At 40.6% G+C, this 20,924-nt stretch overlaps 3 protein-coding genes across 3 annotated transcripts; 1 reads left to right on the top strand and 2 right to left on the bottom strand.

The window, feature by feature from the left end:
- Positions 1-877: 877 nt before the first annotated feature.
- Positions 878-2,902, bottom strand: LOC117735194 (protein NATD1-like). Its single transcript, XM_034539681.1, has 3 exons — positions 2,684-2,902; positions 1,347-1,456; positions 878-1,281 (listed from the first exon to the last, which is right to left on the bottom strand). Exons 1-3 carry the CDS (start codon positions 2,835-2,837, stop codon positions 1,165-1,167), a joined length of 381 nt encoding a protein of 126 aa, XP_034395572.1. The 5' UTR covers positions 2,838-2,902; the 3' UTR covers positions 878-1,164.
- Positions 2,903-3,648: 746 nt separating this feature from the next.
- On the bottom strand, positions 3,649-10,622 carry dhrs7ca (dehydrogenase/reductase (SDR family) member 7Ca). Its single transcript, XM_034539804.1, has 7 exons — positions 10,521-10,622; positions 7,564-7,741; positions 6,339-6,451; positions 5,644-5,854; positions 5,475-5,567; positions 4,915-5,061; positions 3,649-3,979 (listed from the first exon to the last, which is right to left on the bottom strand). Exons 2-7 carry the CDS (start codon positions 7,724-7,726, stop codon positions 3,783-3,785), a joined length of 924 nt encoding a protein of 307 aa, XP_034395695.1. The 5' UTR covers positions 7,727-7,741; positions 10,521-10,622; the 3' UTR covers positions 3,649-3,782.
- An 813-nt stretch (positions 10,623-11,435) lies between these two features.
- Positions 11,436-20,760, top strand: LOC117734926 (splicing factor U2AF 65 kDa subunit-like). The gene is made up of 12 exons (XM_034539276.1): positions 11,436-11,581; positions 12,564-12,669; positions 13,417-13,488; positions 14,291-14,373; positions 14,806-14,978; positions 15,094-15,210; positions 16,162-16,300; positions 16,398-16,477; positions 17,933-18,055; positions 18,147-18,233; positions 18,775-19,017; positions 20,230-20,760. Exons 1-12 carry the CDS (start codon positions 11,533-11,535, stop codon positions 20,359-20,361), a joined length of 1,404 nt encoding a protein of 467 aa, XP_034395167.1. The 5' UTR covers positions 11,436-11,532; the 3' UTR covers positions 20,362-20,760.
- Positions 20,761-20,924: the final 164 nt, after the last annotated feature.

Below are 20,924 nucleotides of genomic sequence, written 5' to 3' on the forward strand. Positions count from 1 at the left end.
AAAAATGAGCACAAAGACCCACAAAGACAACCTCAGCAAAAAGCTTATTTTTGAATATACTTTTGATGGTGATATATTAACAAAATACCTGCTCGTGGTTGATTTTTATTTAACATTTGTGGATGCTTTAATTCTGTCATCGATTGTTTAAAAGATGTTTAAATCTACGAACACCTGTTTCCACCACAGGAAGCGTTTCTGCATCTTTGATCACGTTTATGGAATAAAACATGACGAATACTTTCTGAGGAGGAAAACAACAATAAAACCCTGATGATTGTTTAGCCGTTGAATGCGCTGCTGGAAGTCGAAACGTGACTTCATTGTTCATATCATTATTTTTTCTGTTATATGATCTTCTGATATATATATATATATATGTATATATATATATATATATATATATATATATGTTTATATACTCTAAATATATATACATATATTTACTGTATATATAAATATGTATATACATTTATAAATATATATTTATAATATAGTGTATATTTATTATAAATATATAAATAAATATATTTATACTGTATATATAAATAAATATATAAATACATTTACTGTATATATAAATATATATACATTTATAAATATATATATATAGTTACTGTATACATTAATATATTTACTAATATATATATTTTGATCGGTTATCAACAATAATAAAAGTACCCGCTCATCCCTCCCGATATCAACATACTCAGAGAAGACATTTCTAAAAATTTTAATTTTAATTGTCAACAAATACATCTTACATTGTTTTTCTTTTTTTAAAGTATGCAGACATTATCAATAACCAAAAATCACGCCTTGATAAACATGTGAATAATTAATAAATATTTATATTTTATGAGACAATATAAAAAAATTGCAATCTGACATATATTTAAAAAATAAAGTATTTATTTCAGGTTGACAAACATCTTCAAACCCAGAGTTCCTTTCAGGAGATTTAAATTAAATTTACTCACAATTACCTCGAATTAAATGTCTCTTTAAAATCTTTATGAATTACATGTGCCTGATTTTAATGATTTTAAATCAGTCGTCTCTAGAATATAAAACATGATGTGCACAGATCCATTTGACGATACACGAGGTTGTTGTTGTTGTTGTTGTTTCTTTGAGGTAGCAGCATCCCAGGATGTACTTCAGTCAAGCGATGACGCGTCGTTCATAGCGGCGGAGCGGGTTGTCCTCGATGTATTTCTTTATGTACCAGCAGGAGACGTGAGCCTTCAGGTCGTCTTCAACCAGGAAGTCCATGGCGGCCTGTGAACACGAACCTTTAATACATCGAGAGCAGCGTCTCCACGCCGACGGGTTCCTGGACTCACCTGAGACAGAAGAGCAGCAACACCTTGGCCCCTGAAGGCCTCCGGCACAAAGGTGGACATCAGGTCCACCTCCTTCTCCCCGGTGAACCGGTAGAGCAGCACGGCACAGTCTGGAGGAGGAGGAGGAGGGAGGGGGAGGGGGAGGAGGAGGAGGAAGAGGGAGGAGGAGAAGGAGGAGGAAGAGGGAGGAGGAGGAGGAGGGAGGAGGAGAAGGAGGAGGAGGAGGAGGAGGAGGAAGAAGAGGGAGGAGGATGGAGGAGGAAGAGGAAGGAGGAGGAGGAGGGAGGAGGAGGAGGAGGAGGAGGAAGAAGAGGAAGGAGGAGGAGGAGGAGGAGGGAGGAGGAAGAAGAGGGAGGAGGAGGAGGAAGAAGAGGGAGGGGAGGAGGAGAAGGAGAAGGAGAAGGAGGAGGAAGAGGAAGGAGGAGGTGGAAAAGGAGGAGGAGGATGTAGGAGGAGGAAGAGGAGGAGGAAGAAGAGGGAGGAGGAGGGAGGAGGGGGAGGAAGGAGGAGTGGGAGGAAGGGGAGGAGGAAGAGGAAGGAGGAGGGGGAGAAAGAGGAGGAAGAGAGAGGAGGAAGAAGAGAGAGGAAGAGGAGAAGGAGGAAGAGAGAAGAGGAAGGAGGAGGTGGAGAAGGAGGAGGAGGAAGAAGGAAGAAGAAGGAGAGAGGAGGAGCAGGAAGGAGGAGGAAGAGGAGGAGGAAGGAAGAGGAAGGAGGAGGAGGAGAAGGAGGAGGAGGAAGAAGGAAGAGGAAGGAGGAGAGAGGAGGAAGGAGGAGGAAGAGGAAGAGGAGGAAGAAGAGGAGAAAGAGGAGGAGGAAGAAGGATGAGGGAGCATTTGTCACATGTTTTGTTTCATTTGTAATGTGGTTGAAGGACTTTGGATGGAAGTTAAATGACCTCGATACACTTTTCTCTTTAACCACGTGATTGACATTTAGAACAATACCAAACTACCTCCGAAAATACCTGCATTCAAGCGGCGGCCTGTCGCCTGCTACCCCGGTGCTGCCGCGGACAACCAGCCCATAATATACCGAAATGTGTATCAAATGTAATAATATGCATGCCGAACATTTAGGAGAGTAGTAACACATTCTATTAAGTACATGTCATTCATATCGTTTGAGCTACGTGAGCTCAGGGCAAAGTCTAATTAAATTCTTTTTTTTTTTAAATTAGGTTTCGCTGTGAATTCATAACGAGCAAATACAATATTTGTGCATAATTTAAAAATAAGCGCCCGTAAAGAAAACAAATTACTCCAGCAGGCCTCGTCTGGACAACGGGCTCCCTTACGGGATCTCGCCCGTCACCGGTGCGCCCTCCCCCGGCTGCTTACCAGCCCCGCTGCCCGGAGCGACGGTGAAGCGCCGGTTGTGTCGGTCGTGTTCCACCGTTAAACTGCAGCCGGAGCTCAGCGCACTGAAGGCGGCCGGAGGAGACTTCAGTCGGAGGGTCACCGCGGAGAGTCTGGTAAATACTTTAAAGGCCATTTATACATGAAAAACACGCGTAACACTACCACAGCAGAGCGGAGTCGTAGTTGCACAGACTGACCGCTAGGGGGCGGCTTCGCTCTCAAGACAATGAGTAACTTATTTGTGACCTTTACCTCGACAGTCAAACAGGGGTTTAATTATTTATTTATATATGATGAAATTATAATAAATGTTTTCTTCACAATGTATAACTTAAATTATATTAATTAATTCCAAAGAAACTTTCTAGAAATATCTAAATACTTTATTATTAGAGAGTAACAATTTCTCATAACAAATTAATATTTACTTGATTTTAAATGGAGTTTTCGTTTAAGGTCAAATTACTTGAAAATCTCTGTAAATGTTATTAAAGTTTTGAAAATGTGGGTTTACAAACTAATGTATATATTTTTTAAACAATTTCTTTAACTATAACTTACAGTTCTGTAATTTCTCAATATTTTTTTAAGGAACCTTCTAGAAAGATTAAAATAATGTGGTATTAATTTAAGAGAAAACGTAAAGTGTTCAATAATTATCCATCTACCTATTTACACTACACTTTCTAATAACAAACTAATATTTACTTGGATTTAAATTGAGTATTTCTTTAAAAAGAAAATCAATATAATTAGTGTCAGATTAGATTTTTATTTCCAGAAAATCCCTAATTCCAAACTGTTGGAAAATGTGTTTGAATTAATAATAAAAGGCATTAAAAGAAAAAGAAAATAACTTTCACATGACAAGAGCTTACACATAAATGCTTTTTATTTCTATTCTAAGGCCACAAATACAAGAACAAATACTAAATGCTCTTCAATAATGACCTTAATGTTTAAAGACCTTGTGGTCTAAACGTAACATGTGGGGAGTTTGCATCACAACAGGACAGACGAGCGTAATATTGATTATGAATTAGATGAGAGGGTGCAACAGTCCTGGGAACCAGCAGCGCTACATGCTCTCGGCGTCCTTCACCCCCGCAGCCATCACGGCGAAGAGCACGTCGGGGAAGAGGGATCTGGCGTAGAGCGCCACCTTCGGCAGCGAGGGAGCGATGACCACCTCGTTCCTCTTGTTGCTTAAAGTCTTCACGATCTCGGTGGCGGCCTCGTCCGGAGAAACGCCGAGAGGCTTCTTTGTGTACAACACTGCAAAAAAGACGAAAAGAATGCAGTTTTTAATTCATTCAAGATGTCACAAAACTTTTTTATATTTCTTTATTCAACAGATTTGTTCAATACCAGTCGCGGGATTTTACTTTTAGTATATTTACAAACATTTTTAAGTGGAAATGTGATGTACTCGCACTTGTATATTTCCATTTCATTATTAATTTATACTATTAATGCACTTTTGACTATTCTACATTTATTTTAACAGCTACTTTGAAGATCAATATTTTATACATGAAATGTGTATATATTTAACATATACTTAACGTATACTTTCTTATATGTTAAGAAAGTAATGAATCTATACTAATAAAACAATACATTATACATATGTGATAACTATTACATTTTACATAGTGAGTACTTTTACTTTTGATACCTTAAGTACATTTTGCCAGAAGTTATTGTGTACTTTTACTTCCGTACAATTTTGAATGCAGGACTTTATATAATTTAACTTGAAATAAGTATTTTTTTTTTTTATTGTGCTGTTCCTACTTTTACTCAAAACAAATATTTGTGTATATATATATAAAAAATATGTAATATATACATATACAAAAAATTATATATATAATAATATATAAATGGAGTATTTTTTTTATCATGGTGTTCCTACTTTTACTCAAGTATAATATATGTATATGTGTGTATATATTTATATGTATATAAATATTGTGTGTCTGTATATATATATATATATATATATATATATATTTAAAAAAATCATATATATATATATAAAGAAAAAAAATTCATATATATATATATATATATATACACACAGAATTGTAATCAATTTAAAAGTGTATCCGGATGAAGTCAAAATCAGAGTCATCCTCTGGGGACAGACGACCCTTCATGTTGCCCTGCAGACGAGTGGTTGCACTTCATCATCTGACGTTACTCACGCGACCAGAAGGACCTGGAGGCCTCTGTGTGGTTGGCCGAGCGACTGATGAAGGTGTGGTTGATGGTGCTGACGGAGATGCCGTACTCCTCCACCTCGGCTCTCAGGCAGTCGAAGAAGGCCTGGACCGCATGTTTAGAGGCCGCGTCTGGGACAAGATACCCAACGTAAAACACACAGTACCTTTACTGTACGCCCGAGTACACACCAGTGTTACTTTTACCTCATGTTTAATATTACAATATACATATCTATATATATAGATATATATACATTATATACACTGAAACCCCACAAAAACATCACTGGGTACATTTTCAGCCTCCGATAATTTTTGTACTGGCTTTTTTATTGTAACTTTGTTTTCATTTAATGGTAATCAATCCAAAAGTTGTCACCCAGAACCACAAATGTAACTTCATGACGGACGCAACAGGAAAATGCCTGAGGACCTTTTAACGTTCGCACAAAGTTTAACGGCAAACCCTTCTCATATTTATTTAAATAATTCTGAATATTAAAGTACAATAGCACCCCCCAAAATAAGACGTATAAACTCACACGCGGTGCGAAAAGGCACGGCGAGCTTCCCCTGGATGCTGTTGACCAGGAGCAGGTGACCGGTTCTCCTGGAGATCATGGAGGGCAGCAAGCCTGAGAGAAAATATTAATAATAATAATAATAATACAGCATTGCTTCAGCAGACTGAAGTGTGTTTCCGTCTTCTACCTTTGGCCAGCGTGGCCGGTCCAAAGTAGTTGTTGTCCATCAGTAACTTGTCCATCTCCAGAGACACGCTCTGCGCAGGAGCTTTGACCTTCATGCTGCTGTTGAAGATGAGGATGTCCAGGCAGCCGTAACACTCCAGGATCTCACAGATCACCTCCGGCATGCTGTCCAGATCCCCGAACTCCAGCAGCACCAGCTTCGAGGGAAACGTCTGAGAAACAGGGATTATAAGTAGTACATTTACCTAAAGCTATTTTATACTCATCTTCTACAGTTTTTAAAAAAACACCATATATTAAGTTTATAAAATGCAACACATTATTGAACTTACAAAGTAATAATTGTCTAGTTTCGGATTTCTTTGAGAAACAGTTCGAATCCCAAGAGGTGAAATTATATAATATTTCAAAACAAAGAGCATAGATTAGATAAAAAGTACAAAAAGGTCATCGCACGACCCCTCAGATGTATCTGGTGACCCTTTGGAGGGGCACGACCCCGAGGTTGAGAACCATCTCAACCACCTGCAGCTACAACAGTAACATGCTTCACTAACATTGATGCATCCGTATTTAAACAATTCTAATAACATCATATATATTAATATATCAGCCACCAGAGACATCTGAATGCATAACGAGTACTTTTACTTTGGAATACTCTCTTGCTTCGTGTCTCAGAGACGGTATTCTCACCACAGTTGGGTCCGAGGCGTTCGCCAGTTCATCGGCGAGTTCCTCAAGCTTCTCCCAACTCTTCCCACAGAGGATCAGCCTCGCTCCTCCTCTGTGAAACACACCTGCACATTCTGCATGGAAGAGGAAAGTTCTCTGTAAAATCACACGGACGACCAGAATCGTATACTTTGCAGAGCAGTTTCTTATTTGGACTGTGGACTAAAGTGGTAGTGTTGGTTCTGGCGCCCCCCGTGGACTAAAGTGGTAGTGTTGGTTCTGGCGCCCCCTGCGGACTAAAGTGGTAGTGTTGGTTCTGTCGCCCCCCGTGGACTAAAGTGGTAGTGTTGGTTCTGGCGCCCCCTGTGGACTAAAGTGGTAGTGTTGGTTCTGGCGCCCCCCGTGGACTAAAGTGGTAGTGTTGCTTCTGGTGCCCCCTGCGGACTAAAGTGGTAGTGTTAGTTCTGTCGCCCCCCGTGGACTAAAGTGGTAGTGTTGGTTCTGGTGCCCCCTGTGGACTAAAGTGGTAGTGTTGGTTCTGGTGCCCCCTGTGGAGTAAAGTGGTAGTGTTGGTTCTGGTGCCCCCTGTGGACTAAAGTGGTAGTGTTGGTTCTGGTGCCCCCTGCGAACTAAAGTGGTAGTGTTGGTTCTGGTGCCCCCTGCGAACTAAAGTGGTAGTGTTGGTTCTGGTGCCCCCTGTGGACTAAAGTGGTAGTGTTGGTTCTGGTGCCCCCTGTGGACTAAAGGGGTAGGGTTGGTTCTGGCGCCCCCTGTGGACTAAAGTGGTAGTGTTGGTTCTGGCGCCCCCTGTGGACTAAAGTGGTAGTGTTGGTTCTGGCGCCCCCTGTGGACTAAAGTGGTAGTGTTGGTTCTGGCGCCCCCTGTGGACTAAAGTGGTAGTGTTGGTTCTGGCGTCCCCTGTGGACTAAAGTGGTAGTGTTGGTTCTGGCGCCCCCTGTGGACTAAAGTGGTAGTGTTGGTTCTGGCGCCCCCTGTGGACTAAAGTGGTAGTGTTGGTTCTGGCGTCCCCTGTGGACTAAAGTGGTAATGTCTCCAAGCACCAGGGTCCCTTTAAGAAACCTCTTATTTTACTGCAGCGGGGTCTGACAGTCTCTATAGAACCAGACCATCTTCTCTCTGGTGGTCTGTTTACTGATGGAGGTCTATAGAGGACCAGGACTACACTGAGACTGGTTCAGGACCAGATAAAAGTTCCTCACAGTAACTAAAATTAAATGACCGTTACCTTTTCCGAGCCCGGATAACGCGTCGGTTACAACCACCACTTTATTGCGTACGGACGTTTTGGACAGCAGACCCTTAATGAAGTTGTAGAGGTAGAACAATCCGGCTGTGAGCACGATGACACACGGCACCAGGAGAACCGTGGTGGTCCACACCGAGGCCATCTCCTGCAGGATATCCTAAGAAAAAAGATTTTATTTTTATATTAAAAATGGAGAATCGGTACAAAACAAAAGTATAGAAAAGTATATATATCTTTGTGAGTACTCGCAGGAAATATTGAATGAAGAGTTAAATATCAGATTAGCAAATGCTTAGCTTAGCATAAGGACTGAAAACAGTGGTGAACCGCTAGCTTGTACAAAACTCTGTACAATTGTTGTATCTCTTTGACTTCTGTGTGAAATAAATGAACCAGATATATATCTAACATATTAATTGGTGAGCTTTTGAGCCAGGTTAGCTGTTTCCCACCGTTTCCAGTCTTTGTGCTAAGCTACGCTAACTAGTTGACCGCGGCTTTCTTATTTATTATACGGACATAACATCTCATCTAAATAAGTGAATAAGTGTATAAGCATGAGCTGATACGTCGTTGTTGTTAAAAGTATGTTCGAGGCTTTAAATGGAAAATTATTTTCGGAAGATGCAGATGAGATGGGATGAGATGTCCATTTGGGATCTAGTGAACATACATGGAAAAAAAAGGATCGTTTTCATACCCAAAAGCTCTCCGTCTCCGTAACATTGGCATCCATCTCACCTGCTACAACCATGTTTAAATCTACCTATTCTTACAACTCAGAGAAGACATCTTTTTGAACCACGTTCGTACATCGTCCAAGCAAAGAGTCAAAAGCAGTAAAAACCATCATTAATGAGGTTTGTACCAACTGCACATCCATATATATGGATATTTAAATACAATATATGGACATCCGGTGATGGATGAGGAAAAAATCACGTTCCATAAAAATGTAAATAATATTTGTTTAATAAATTTGAACTATCAACTGAAGCCTTTTCATTTTTTAAACAATAATCTAAACCGACTTGTATTCTTCCAGATTTGAGTTTTCATTTTATGAATCGTGTATGTGATTATATCTTAAACATGGATTATTGGATAGCACCAATCGGGAACAAGAGCTGGAAAAGGACCCGGAACAGGACCCGGGGCTCTCAATCAATAAATCAATCAATCAATCAATCAGTCAATCAATAAGTCAGTCAATCAATCAGTCAATCAATCAATCAATCAATCAATCAATCAATCAATCAATCAGTCAGTCAGTCAAATGACCACAAAGAGAAGCAAAACCACTCCAAAGAGAAAGAAAACAACCACAAAAAGACAATGAGATGCAAAATGAACCACAAAAGATGTAAGAAAACAACCACAAAAAGACACAAAACAACTTCAAAAAGATACAAAACAACATCAAAAAGATACAAAACAACCACACAAATATACAAAATAACTACAAAACATACAAAACAACTACAAAAAGATACAAAACAACATCAAAACTAGAACGGGCACTCGGTAGAGCGCATACCTTCGCCGCAGCCACTTTTTGGTACTTGGCATGAGAGTGTGGGGAACAGTAAGTTGATGTAACTTGATACCAGATATTGTGGTAAACATCACAAAAGAATTATGTATGAACATCAGCCTTGATTTATTAATTTCGAAAGAAAACCATTGATGTATCGTGAGTCCCTGACCTTTGACCCCCATTTCGCTAACAAGGGTAATGACGGCATTGTGTCGTGGTGGATATCACACGATTGGGCATTAAGTTCTGAACATTTTGGCATTAGTATCATGCAAATTAGACACAAATTAAAAACGCTATGGTAAAAAGATGATTTTGACATTTTTATGATTTTGACCTTTGACCCGATCGCTCCCAAAATCTAATCAAATGGTCCCCGGATAACAGCCAATCATCCCACCAAATTTCATGCGATTCGGTTTAATACTTTTTGAGTTATGCGAATAACAAACAGACATATTTACAAATAAATACACAGCGATCAAAACATAACCTCCGCAAAAGTATTTTGCGAAGGTAAAGATACAAAACAACCACAAAAAGATACAAAATAACTACAAAAGATACAATACAACTACAAAAAGATATAAAACAACATCAAAAAGATACAAAATAACTACAAAAGATACAATACAACTACAAAAAGATATAAAACAACATCAAAAAGATACAAAACAACCACAAAAAGACACAGAACAACTTAAAAAAGATACAAAACAATATCAAAAAGATACAAAACAACCACAAAAAGATACAAAATAACTACAAAAAGATACAAAACAACATCAAAAAGATACAAAACAACCACAAAAAGACACAGAACAACTTAAAAAAGATACAAAACAATACCAAAAAGATACAAAACAACTACAAAAAGATACAAAACAACATCAAAAAGATACAAAACAACCACAAAAAGACACAAGACAACTTCAAAAAAATACACAACTATAAAAAGATACAAAACACACCGATAGCCACAAAGAGTCCTAAAACCACTAGAAGAGAACCGATGCTCCCATGCAAGATGTCTTTTACGTGTCCGTGTCACACGGCTCATTGTCTCCTAATCTGTCGATGACCTCATAGTTATCTTTCACATTCGATCTGTCCTTCCACATTAAGTGTAATCTGTTAGAAACCCCTTTTTGGAGTCGGATTATAAAGACACTTACATGTTTTACATTTGTCCAGCAGGGAATTTGAAGATAACGTTTCGCTTTATGTTTAACGTGCCGAGCACCGGCTGTTTGTCTAAATATAAACAGCCCTGGAAATAGATACTGCGTCTCCCACAACGACTCCACAGAGAACCAGCCACATCAACGGAGTCTAAAACATCCATGAACACAATACCAAAACAATAGAAAGACTTGTTATTGCGTGCAGAAACACTTACTGCTTCTGAGGCCTCTGCAGGTGTTCTGGGTTCTTGTTTTCTTCGTCTCCTGAGGGGCTGAAAGGCTCAGCAGCTCGTTCACAAGAGCTCCTCCGACATGACGGCTGCCAGAGCAATACTTCAGGATTCGAGCTCTTTTAATAGCACCACAGCTGAGTCAGTTATTTTCTATATATGTTGTGGACATGTTATGTTTAGAGTGATAGGGGAGAGGAGGGCGGGAGGGGGGTGGGGGGGTGGATTCTAGAGTTTTACCTTTTTATTGAAAAAAAGCAGTGTCAATAAAAGCAGTTAGCAACTATCTTTTACTTATATTTTTAGGTAAAATGTGGCATGCGTGATAGGTTGTATCTTACATACAGTATAAGAAGAAGTACTTACGCTTTGTCAACTTAGTAATACCATAATGTTAAAAAAGAAATCAAGCACAAGTACACGTCCAGTATTTAAAATAGTAAAAGTACTGAATTACCATAATAATAACGTAATAATAAGTATCTACATGTAGCTTTTGTCTATTGTTGATAGTTTTAAATTCTGATCTGCAGGAATCAATTTTCTTTTTATTTCCCCATATTGGTATATACATGTTTTCTTACAAAGAAATGATGCCTACTTTTTACAAAATATTTTGTTGTTTTGTTGTTCTTTGTATAACCGAATAAATAGTAATTTATGTGTATTTATGTGTGTATATAAACCTGTATGTACATTGTGCGTTTTACGTACATAAATATACTGTATATATATATATATATATATATATATATATATATATATATATATATATATATATATATATATATATATATATATATATATGTATACCTCCAGTACGTCCGGGTGCTTTTATTCTGACGGTTCTAACCGGAAGTTGTATTCCGTCTGACACCGGGCAGCTTTCCGTGGGGGTCCCGCTGCACCGACACGCAGCGCACCGGTTGGAGGGTCGTTCCCCCTCGGACGGCACGGACCGTGCTTTCATCCCGACGCACCGGAACCACCGACCGTCATGGCGGACTTTGAGGAATTCGAGAAGCAGCTGAGCGAGAACCGGCAGGGTGAGAACGGAACCGGGTCTCTGGGCGCCGGGCCGGTCCTCGAGCTAGCGCAGTGCGCGACGCGCCGCCTCCGTGCGCGAGACCGCGACATGCGAAAAGTCAGTCAAGATGTTGCGCCTGTTTAAAAACCCGTTATCCTCTCATAAGAAGATGAATATGGAGAAGAGATGACTCGCGGTGCCACTTTGTGAGCCGCTACGATGGGCTTCATTATTAATTATTAATTAATAGGGTTAAACAAACTATGTGACTAATATGTGCCTTTTTGAGGTATGAGTCACCTGAAGACAACAACAAAGCAATAATAACCATAATCAACAGCATCAGTCCCATTATAACTTTGATTTGTGTAGCACGTCTTAAAAAACAAAGCAATAATAATAACAATGGTGATAATAATAATAATTAACAGCACCTTTCCCATCATAACTTTGCCCCTCTAAAAAACAAAGCATAATCAACAGTATTATTCCCATCATAACTTTGCTCACGTGGAGCTGAACTAATCAATTAATTGATCAATTAATCGTTGTAAAACATGTTTTCTCCATTGTTCTTTTTATTTTATGTGATGAAACACATTTTATTAATAAAATAAAATAGGAAAAGACGATTTGAATCTTTTACTATTTTCTAATTAAAGTCCAAACAATCAATCTATTAAACTTGTGAAAAACAAACAGTTATACTAACTGATAATTGAAATCAATGACAAAGCACAGGGAGGTGAAGAAGTAACGTAAAACACCAATAATTCTCCCAGGCACAAAGAAATAAAAACATTTAATCGTCATATTATATGTTTTGTATGTAAAGTCAAAGTTTAACAAAGGGAATAAAAAGTACAACGTTTCCCTCTGAGATGTTGTGGAGTTAGAAGTATAAATGGAGGTACTCGGGTAAATGAAAAGTACCTCCTGAGTTCGCAGCATGCAGTGTTCATGGAAAATAGGAATAGTAATCACTGCTTGTTGCTGCGCAGAGAGAGAGAGAGAAAGCGACAAGCACCGCAGCCGGAGCAAAGGCTGGGGGAGCCGCAGCCGAGAGAAGAGCAGCCGCAGCCGAGAGAAGAGCAGCCGCAGCCAAGAGAAGAGGAGCTGCAGCCGAGAGAAGAGGAGCTGCAGCCGAGAGAAGAGCAGCAGAGAGAAGAGCAGCCGCAGCAGAGAGAAGAGGAGCTGCAGCCGCAGTCGAGAGAAGAGCAGCCGCAGCCGAGAGAAGAGCAGCAGAGAGAAGAGCAGCCGCAGCAGAGAGAAGAGGAGCTGCAGCCGCAGTCGAGAGAACAGCAGCCGCAGCCGAGAGAAGAGGAGCTGCAGCCGCAGCCGAGAGAAGAGGAGCTGCAGCCGAGAGAAGAGCAGCAGAGAGAAGAGCAGCCGCAGCAGAGAGAAGAGGAGCTGCAGCCGCAGTCGAGAGAACAGCAGCCGCAGCCGAGAGAAGAGGAGCTGCAGCCGCAGCCGAGAGAAGAGGAGCTGCAGCCGCAGCAGAGAGAAGAGGAGCTGCAGCCGCAGCAGAGAGAAGAGGAGCTGCAGCCGCAGTCGAGAGAACAGCAGCCGCAGCAGAGAGAAGAGGAGCTGCAGCCGCAGCAGAGAGAAGAGGAGCTGCAGCCGCAGCCGAGAGAAGAGGAGCTGCAGCCGCAGCAGAGAGAAGAGGAGCTGCAGCCGCAGCAGAGAGAAGAGGAGCTGCAGCCGCAGCCGAGAGAAGAGGAGCTGCAGCCGCAGCAGAGAGAAGAGGAGCTGCAGCCGCAGTCGAGAGAACAGCAGCCGCAGCAGAGAGAAGAGGAGCATGAAGAGGAGCCGCAGCCGAGAGAAGAGGAGCTGCAGCCGAGAGAAGAGGAGCATGAAGAGGAGCCGCAGCCGAGATCGGAAGAGCCGCGACCGCCGGAGCTCCTCCCGGGACCACCAGAAGCACAGGTCAGTGGGGGTACTTGTACACAGCTGCAGGTACTTGTACACAGTGTTTGTACTTTATACTTCCGCTGCATCTCGGAGGGAAGTATTAACATTTATTAAACGGCTTATGCCACTTCACAAATTAAGACACACGGCGTGTGAAAACGTACAGATGTAATGATTCATCGACTAATCCATCCATAGATAATGAAATAGCGACTATTTTCATAATTGTTTGTCATTTTTCATGTAAAAACCTTTCATGGTTCCAGCTTTTTCCTTTTAAAATAATGTGAATAATGTTAATGTTTTATATTAATAATAATAATGTTGAGCTCCTTTTGTCTTCTGGGTAATTGTGACAAAGAATTCTCACTATTTTTTACTATTTAAAAAAAAAAATCAATCGATTAATGGAAAAAATAATCTGCAGATTAATAAAATATTGGAACTATTATAATTTGTATATAGTTCAAACTGAGCTCCACCTAAACCAGCTACAGTAAAATCCCGATTTCACATTAATGCGTGAGTAGCAATAATCTAATAAAGAATACATAGTAGTACACCGTTTTAATACTTTAACTACATTTTTTCTCATCACACTTTTCAATGCACAACTTACACTGTGGTATTAATACTTCTGAATACTTCCTCCTCCATTGTATAAATACCGCAGCCCCCCAATGCAAATATACTTCCATTCTCTTTTAGCTCCGTTTTTGGTCTCCACCTCCCGAGGAGCTTTAAAAAAAAAAAAGAAGTAAGTTTTCACTGTTAATACAGCGATCAAGCTTTTATTTTGTAATTCCTCTGGTTCCAGGAAGAAGAGGACCTGCAAGTATTGGGACGTGGCCCCTCCTGGCTTTGAACACATCACTCCAATGCAATATAAAGCTCTGCAAGGTACTCATCGTGTTCCCCTCTAGCTCCATTCAGACCTCAATGAATACTTACATCAGACCATTGTGGACAATGTTGAAAATCAATGCAGCTTTATGGCAATATGTGATTTTTATAATTCACTTTATCTCAATTCAGTTTATTAAGTACAGCGTCAAATTACAAATTTGCCTCAGAGGGCTTATTTAATTATTATTATTTAATCCTATAAAAGCCGTCCTATCTGGTTATTCTATCCATAAACAATGTTTCAGTTGACTTTCCATAATAATAATAATAATAGGTACAATAAATTACATATATTTATGATATACATCATATAATCTTTCTTGCTGAGAAAATAAACCCACCGTCAGTAAAAGTGAGTTAAATTTAAAATAAATCAAATGAAAATAGACATCTTTGTAGCTCCTCCCACTCCTCTCTCCCCTCCAGCGGCCGGGCAGATACCGCCGATAGCTCTGCTGGCGACGCCCACCACCACCACCACCACCACCACCGCCGGCGTGGCCGCGGCGCCGCCGACACAAGCGCCGATCGTCGGCAGCCAGATGACGAGACAAGCCAGACGCCTCTACGTGGGAAACATCCCCTTTGGGGTCACTGAGGTGACGCCTCTCTCTCGCCCCCCTTTGACTTCCTGTTGGTTCTGCGACGCTTCTGCCAAACGCTGATGCGTCCGTGTTGTTTCCAGCCACGTTGTTTTGTTGTCTTCCTCCTCAGGAGTCCATGGCGGAGTTCTTCAACGCTCAGATGAGGCTCGCGGGCCTTTCGCAAGCCCCGAGCAGCCCCGTGCTCGCCGTGCAGATCAATCAGGATAAGAACTTCGCTTTCTTAGAGGTGCGCGTTGCATCGTAGCGCTTTTTGTTTTGTTTTAGGATAAACGCTTCTAGAGTCCGATGAGTCTGTCTGTCTGTACGAAGCTGCAGCCAGTTAGCTTAGCTTAGCATAAAGACTGGAACCAGGGGGAAACGGCTGGTTGAACAAATACAATCCTGAGCACATGCATTGCCTCCACACGGCTCTCAACATGGCGACGATGCTAACAGCATGGACAGTGCAAAACAATGGCAACCGTGCTAACGGTGTTTATCTTTTTTAAATCTTTACCACTTATTCATACTTTCAGCTAGAAACTTCATCAAATGTTAAAATATTCCACATCTTTTATAGATTAATTTCATTTATGCTAATTCCTACAACTTCACCTCCTTCCCACACATTTAAGCCGGCAATTCAGTGGAGCGGCGGCTTTTCAGCATCCAGCATTCACTCAGCGATTTATTCAGAAATTGCTTTCTCCAGTTTTATTTTTTATTTTATATCACAGCTTGTTGTTTTTAAGCTTTTTTATATTTTATTTCCATAAATAAGATTGTACCTTCTATTTAAATTAATTGTTTACTATTTTTGACAATACATATATCCATATATTTGACTAGAAACAAAAAAAAATTAAAACATTTCAATTTCTAATATTTCTGTATTTCCATAAATAAGATTGTACCTTTTATTTAAATATATTTATTTTAGAACGTTTGCAATAAATAAAAAAAATATATATAAATAATAAATAAATATAACTGGAAAAAATGTAAAATTTCAAAAAAAATTATTAAAACATTTAATAATAATAATGCTAATAATAATAATAACACATTATCCAGACATTTTGAATGTTTTCACATAGTTTCTTAAATGTTTTATTACATGATTTGACTATAACATAGTTTTTTTTAATAAAGCAGATGTAATAAATATCAAAGTCTCTTCAAACATTCTGCTCTCCAGTTTCGGTCCGTAGACGAGACGACGCAGGCGATGGCGTTCGATGGAATCGTCTTCCAGGGCCAATCGCTGAAGATCAGACGACCGCACGACTACCGGCCTTTACCCGGCATCTCAGAGCAGCCCGCTTTCCACGTCCCAGGTGCGTCAGCGAGTCGCATCGAGCCATGACGTGTTCCATCGTATCATAAACGTCCTGTGCTTATGTTCTGCGTATGTTCTGCGTATGTTCTGCGTAGGCGTCGTCTCCACAGTCGTCCCCGACTCCCCCCACAAACTGTTCATCGGAGGCCTCCCCAACTACCTGAACGACGACCAGGTATTTAACCGAGCAGCAGCCTGAACAGGTGCGCTCCTGTTTCCTCTGTTTTCTCTCTCACCTGCTGAGGTTCTGTAGTCGCACACAATATGTTTAACATTTTCTTTAGAAGAATTCATAACTGTGTTTTGGTAGAGGGGAAAACAGAAGTCTACGTAGAAAAGTAGAAATAAATGTTAATAAGCATCAGAAACAGAACGCGCTGAATAAAAAAGACTAAAACTAACAAAATAAAATGAATAAAAACTTCTGCATGTATTATATTTTGGTAAAACTATATATCACACAAACGTATCATGTCGTTCGTTAATGGTATATTTAAAAAAGGCCTTTTGTGCTGAAGTAAATGCTCCTTTCTCGTGTTAAGTCCAGTATATTAAAAGGCTGATAAACAGATACATAGAGTATTTATTTATGTGTGGTATTTAGACATTAAAGTAGCTTCTGATTCATTTGAGTCCATATTGTCAAAGAAAAAGTCCACCTTAAGAAAACAGGATGTTTTATTTTGAAGTAGAGGCTGCCACACTTACAATCAAATGCTAATGAATAACTTTAAGAAATCTAATGAATCTCTTTCGCCGTTGGGAATTTAATTGAATATTTCAGATTTGTTTCTTCTTTACGTTTTAGGAATCAAACGATTGATTGATTTATTGGGGGTTGAAAAGATAAATCGACCCCAAAAGTAATTTCAACATCGTTCAAATGTTTTCTGGTTTTAGCTTCTCAAACTTGAGCTTTTTACTGTTCTACTTTTTGACTTCTTGCAGCCGCTTTGCCGGCGTTGATACTCACAGCTCTCTCATTTTTGTCCCCCCACTTTGTCCCCAGCTAGGGGCCTGTAAGATCGTTAAGTCTGCGCTCATAGTTTGTTCAGTAGTTGTCATCTCCTGCCGCCATGCCAACATGTAACACAAGGCAAGTAAGACATTCTGGTCCTCACACGGATGCAGGTCCTCTCTGTCTCCCATCATGCTTTTGGAGCGCGTTTAGGACCCGGGGGGTCGGGGGGGGCTTGGGGGTGTTGTTTGTTGGTGGTGGTGGTTGTAGTAGTGGGGAGGTTCATGTAAAGGACACATATTATCCAACTGTTATTAGCTTTAATTTGCTTGTAGCTGGCAAATTACAATACAAAAAAAACGTTTATTTTTTATTATTGAATGTGAGATTATATATATTACATCTTTATAACAATGTCTCAATATTTTTAGACGATCTCGGGAAGTTATTTTTGTCGTCAGCTCTTCACGAACCTTCAAAAGACGTCATCTCCTCTTCCTTCTATTCATAGCAATGCAACAAACTTGTTCGCGTGATCGAAGACGATTTATATTCAACCGCACACACTTTTTGTTGTTGTTTTCATGCTCTTTTGCTATTCACTCTGTAGGTTTCTGCGCGTCCGCTGCAAACCTCCGGCCTCACGTCTTCTCGCCCGACTCTTCTCCGCAGGTGAAGGAGCTCTTGACGTCGTTCGGGCCGCTCAAAGCGTTCAATCTGGTGAAGGACAGCGCCACGTCGCTGTCCAAAGGTTACGCCTTTTGCGAATACGTGGACGTCGGCGCCACCGATCAGGTAAACGGGGCCGATGAGCTGTCGGGGTTTTAGCGCGGTTCGAGACGTTGCTTTGAGGTCCGTGTGTTTCGTTTGTTTCTCTCTCCGTCAGGCGGTCGCCGGGCTCAACGGGATGCAGCTAGGCGACAAAAAGCTGATCGTCCAGAGGGCGAGTGTGGGAGCCAAGAACGCCAACCCGGTGAGTCCCGTTACCTTTTACAGGTGTGAAGCTGCATCCTGGGGATTTCCTCGACGAAACTCTCTCCTGTTTCCCGGATGTATATTTACTTTCCCAGGATATGTTTAAAAATCTTATTTAGTCTCATTTTATAGTAATTCTTTGCTGATATTTTTTCCTAAACGCCGATATTATTTTCTATTTTTTTAATAATTTTATATAAATATATTTTATATTAAATATGACTATAATATAGCTTTTTTCATATTTTCTTAAATTTAAAAAATAAAATAAAATAAAGAAAGAAACGTAATTAATAAAACTTAAATGTTTACCTGTATTTTTCTCACTTTTTGAATAACAAAATGCTTTTTCAAAAAAAGGCCTTTTGGGTATAAAACTGGATAAACATTAGATCATCTCTAAAAGTGTAAAGTCAACGGGAGGAGGAGGAGGGGGCAGGAAGCAGCAGCTTTATGGGAAATAAATTAGTTCTGATTTCTTATTTGTACATAACAGCGTCTTAAGCTGATGAGTGCGAATCCTCCTCCGACCCCCCCAGACCTCCATCATAGAGACCCCGGTGACGCTGCAGGTCCCCGGGCTCCAGCGGCTGCTGAACTCCTGCGTGGCCACGGAGGTGCTGTGCCTTCTCAACATGGTGATGCCCGAGGAGCTGGTGGACGACGAGGACTACGAGGAGATCCTGGAGGACGTCCGCGAGGAGTGCTGCAAGTACGGCGGCGTGCGCTCCATCGAGATCCCCCGACCCGTCGACGGAGTGGAAGTCCCCGGCTGCGGAAAGGTGCGAGTTTAGATCTCATTGTCTCCACCAAAACACATATTATTATTATTATTATTATTGCGAGTGTGTGTCTCCGAAACATAAAAGCTCAGGAGAGACAGACAGCCAAAACAAGCTGCTTCTCAATTATGACGTCACCAGAGCTTTTCTGAAAAGTTTCCACACGGAGCACGTCGCTATCTCCTCATTGGAGACGGAGACGTATATGTCTCCGGTAGCGGCAGCAGCCTGTCAATCACCTTGTAGCCCCGCCCTTACGCATACCATGGTTTAAGGGGTGTTTGACTCTAAATGGACTATAATTTACTAAATGAACATCACGCTGTATTGAAGAAGACTTGAAACTAGAGATTGAGACCATAAACTAATGTTTACAATGTTTACTGAGGGAATAAATCAAGAGAAGTAGAGTCATTTATATAGACTTCTATACAACCAGAGGAGTCGCCCCCTGGTGGTCAGGAGAGAGAATGCAGCTTCAACACATGAAGCATAGACTTCTATACAACCAGAGGAGTCGCCCCCTGGTGGTCAGGAGAGAGAATGCAGCTTTAACACATGAAGCATAGACTTCTATACAACCAGAGGAGTCGCCCCCTGGTGGTCAGGAGAGAGAATGCAGCTTTAACACATGAAGCATAGACGTCTATACAACCAGAGGAGTCACCCCCTGGTGGTCAGGAGAGAGAATGCAGCTTTAACACATGAAGTATAGACTTCTATACAACCAGAGGAGTCGCCCCCTGGTGGTCAGTAGAGAGAATACAGCTTTAACACATGAAGCATAGACTTCTATACAACCAGAGGAGTCGCCGCCTGGTGGTCAGGAGAGAGAATGCAGCTTTAACACATGAAGCATAGATTCTATACAACCAGAGGAGTCGCCCCCTGGTGGTCAGGAGAGAGAATGCAGCTTTAACACATGAAGCATAGACTTCTATACAACCAGAGGAGTCACCCCCTGGTGGTCAGGAGAGAGAATGCAGCTTTAACACATGAAGTATAGACTTCTATACAACCAGAGGAGTCGCCCCCTGGTGGTCAGTAGAGAGAATACAGCTTTAACACATGAAGCATAGACTTCTATACAACCAGAGGAGTCGCCCCCTGGTGGTCAGTAGAGAGAATGCAGCTTTAAGACACTTCAGTATTGGCTTCTTTCGATAAAACCGTTCAGGACCTGGTGGACTTTCTCTTTGTTTTCCTCTACAGATCTTCGTGGAGTACGTTTCTCCTGCCGACTGTCAGAAAGCCATGCAAGCTCTCACTGGCCGCAAGTTCGCCAACAGAGTGGTGGTCACCAAATACTACGATCCGGACAAGTATCACAGACACGAGTTTTGAAAGCACAGACGAGTCCTCGCTTTCTTTTTCGTGAGCTCGGGGTAAAGTCGAGGGAAAGTCTTCCACTTAACAAACTGTACTGCAGTGTGTGTTTCTTCACTGAATAATTAACTCCCAGCTTCAGCTTCAACACCCACACAGTGAACATTCTGACTTTAAAAAGTACTGTAGTATCCATTAGATCCGTAGTAGACTGGATGTGACATGTATCTTATCCAAACTAATACTGCTTGACGACTCCAGAGTAGCTGTTATATCGTTTAAAGGAGGAAAAAAACTGTCAAATGTTTAGATTTAAATCCTGAGCACAAACATTAATTTCTGTTTTAGATTTGAGACGCCATCATAAATGTTCATTGTGGGGCTACGAGTGAAAAAGTTATATTTATTTATTTATTTTTCCAATGTAATATTTTCTTCAATCCGTCACATATTATATATATATATATATATATATATATATATATATATATATTATTATTAAGCATAACAAAATATATTTCCTGCACAGTTTACATACACCAAATGTTTCTTTTGTCAGAACGGCCTCAAAGGTCATTCCG

Source organism: Cyclopterus lumpus, chromosome 8 (genome assembly GCF_009769545.1).
Source record: "Cyclopterus lumpus isolate fCycLum1 chromosome 8, fCycLum1.pri, whole genome shotgun sequence".
NCBI lineage: Eukaryota > Metazoa > Chordata > Actinopteri > Perciformes > Cyclopteridae > Cyclopterus > Cyclopterus lumpus.

What these genes read in the sequence shown, in the direction of transcription:
- LOC117735194 (XM_034539681.1), bottom strand. Translation starts at nt 2,837, where the DNA reads ATGGCCTTTAAAGTATTTACCAGACTCTCCGCGGTGACCCTCCGACTG. An exon ending in CGCTCCGGGCAGCGGGGCTG is followed by an intron (nt 1,457 to 2,683) that starts GTAAGCAGCCGG and finishes CTCCTCCTCCAG; the next exon opens with ACTGTGCCGTGCTGCTCTAC. An exon ending in TTGCTGCTCTTCTGTCTCAG is followed by an intron (nt 1,282 to 1,346) that starts GTGAGTCCAGGA and finishes TCGTGTTCACAG; the next exon opens with GCCGCCATGGACTTCCTGGT.
- dhrs7ca (XM_034539804.1), bottom strand. Translation starts at nt 7,726, where the DNA reads ATGGCCTCGGTGTGGACCACCACGGTTCTCCTGGTGCCGTGTGTCATC. An exon ending in GTTATCCGGGCTCGGAAAAG is followed by an intron (nt 6,452 to 7,563) that starts GTAACGGTCATT and finishes TCTTCCATGCAG; the next exon opens with AATGTGCAGGTGTGTTTCAC. An exon ending in ACCGGCCACGCTGGCCAAAG is followed by an intron (nt 5,568 to 5,643) that starts GTAGAAGACGGA and finishes ATTTTCTCTCAG; the next exon opens with GCTTGCTGCCCTCCATGATC.
- LOC117734926 (XM_034539276.1), top strand. Translation starts at nt 11,533, where the DNA reads ATGGCGGACTTTGAGGAATTCGAGAAGCAGCTGAGCGAGAACCGGCAG. An exon ending in AGAACTTCGCTTTCTTAGAG is followed by an intron (nt 15,211 to 16,161) that starts GTGCGCGTTGCA and finishes TCTGCTCTCCAG; the next exon opens with TTTCGGTCCGTAGACGAGAC. An exon ending in GCCCGCTTTCCACGTCCCAG is followed by an intron (nt 16,301 to 16,397) that starts GTGCGTCAGCGA and finishes TGTTCTGCGTAG; the next exon opens with GCGTCGTCTCCACAGTCGTC.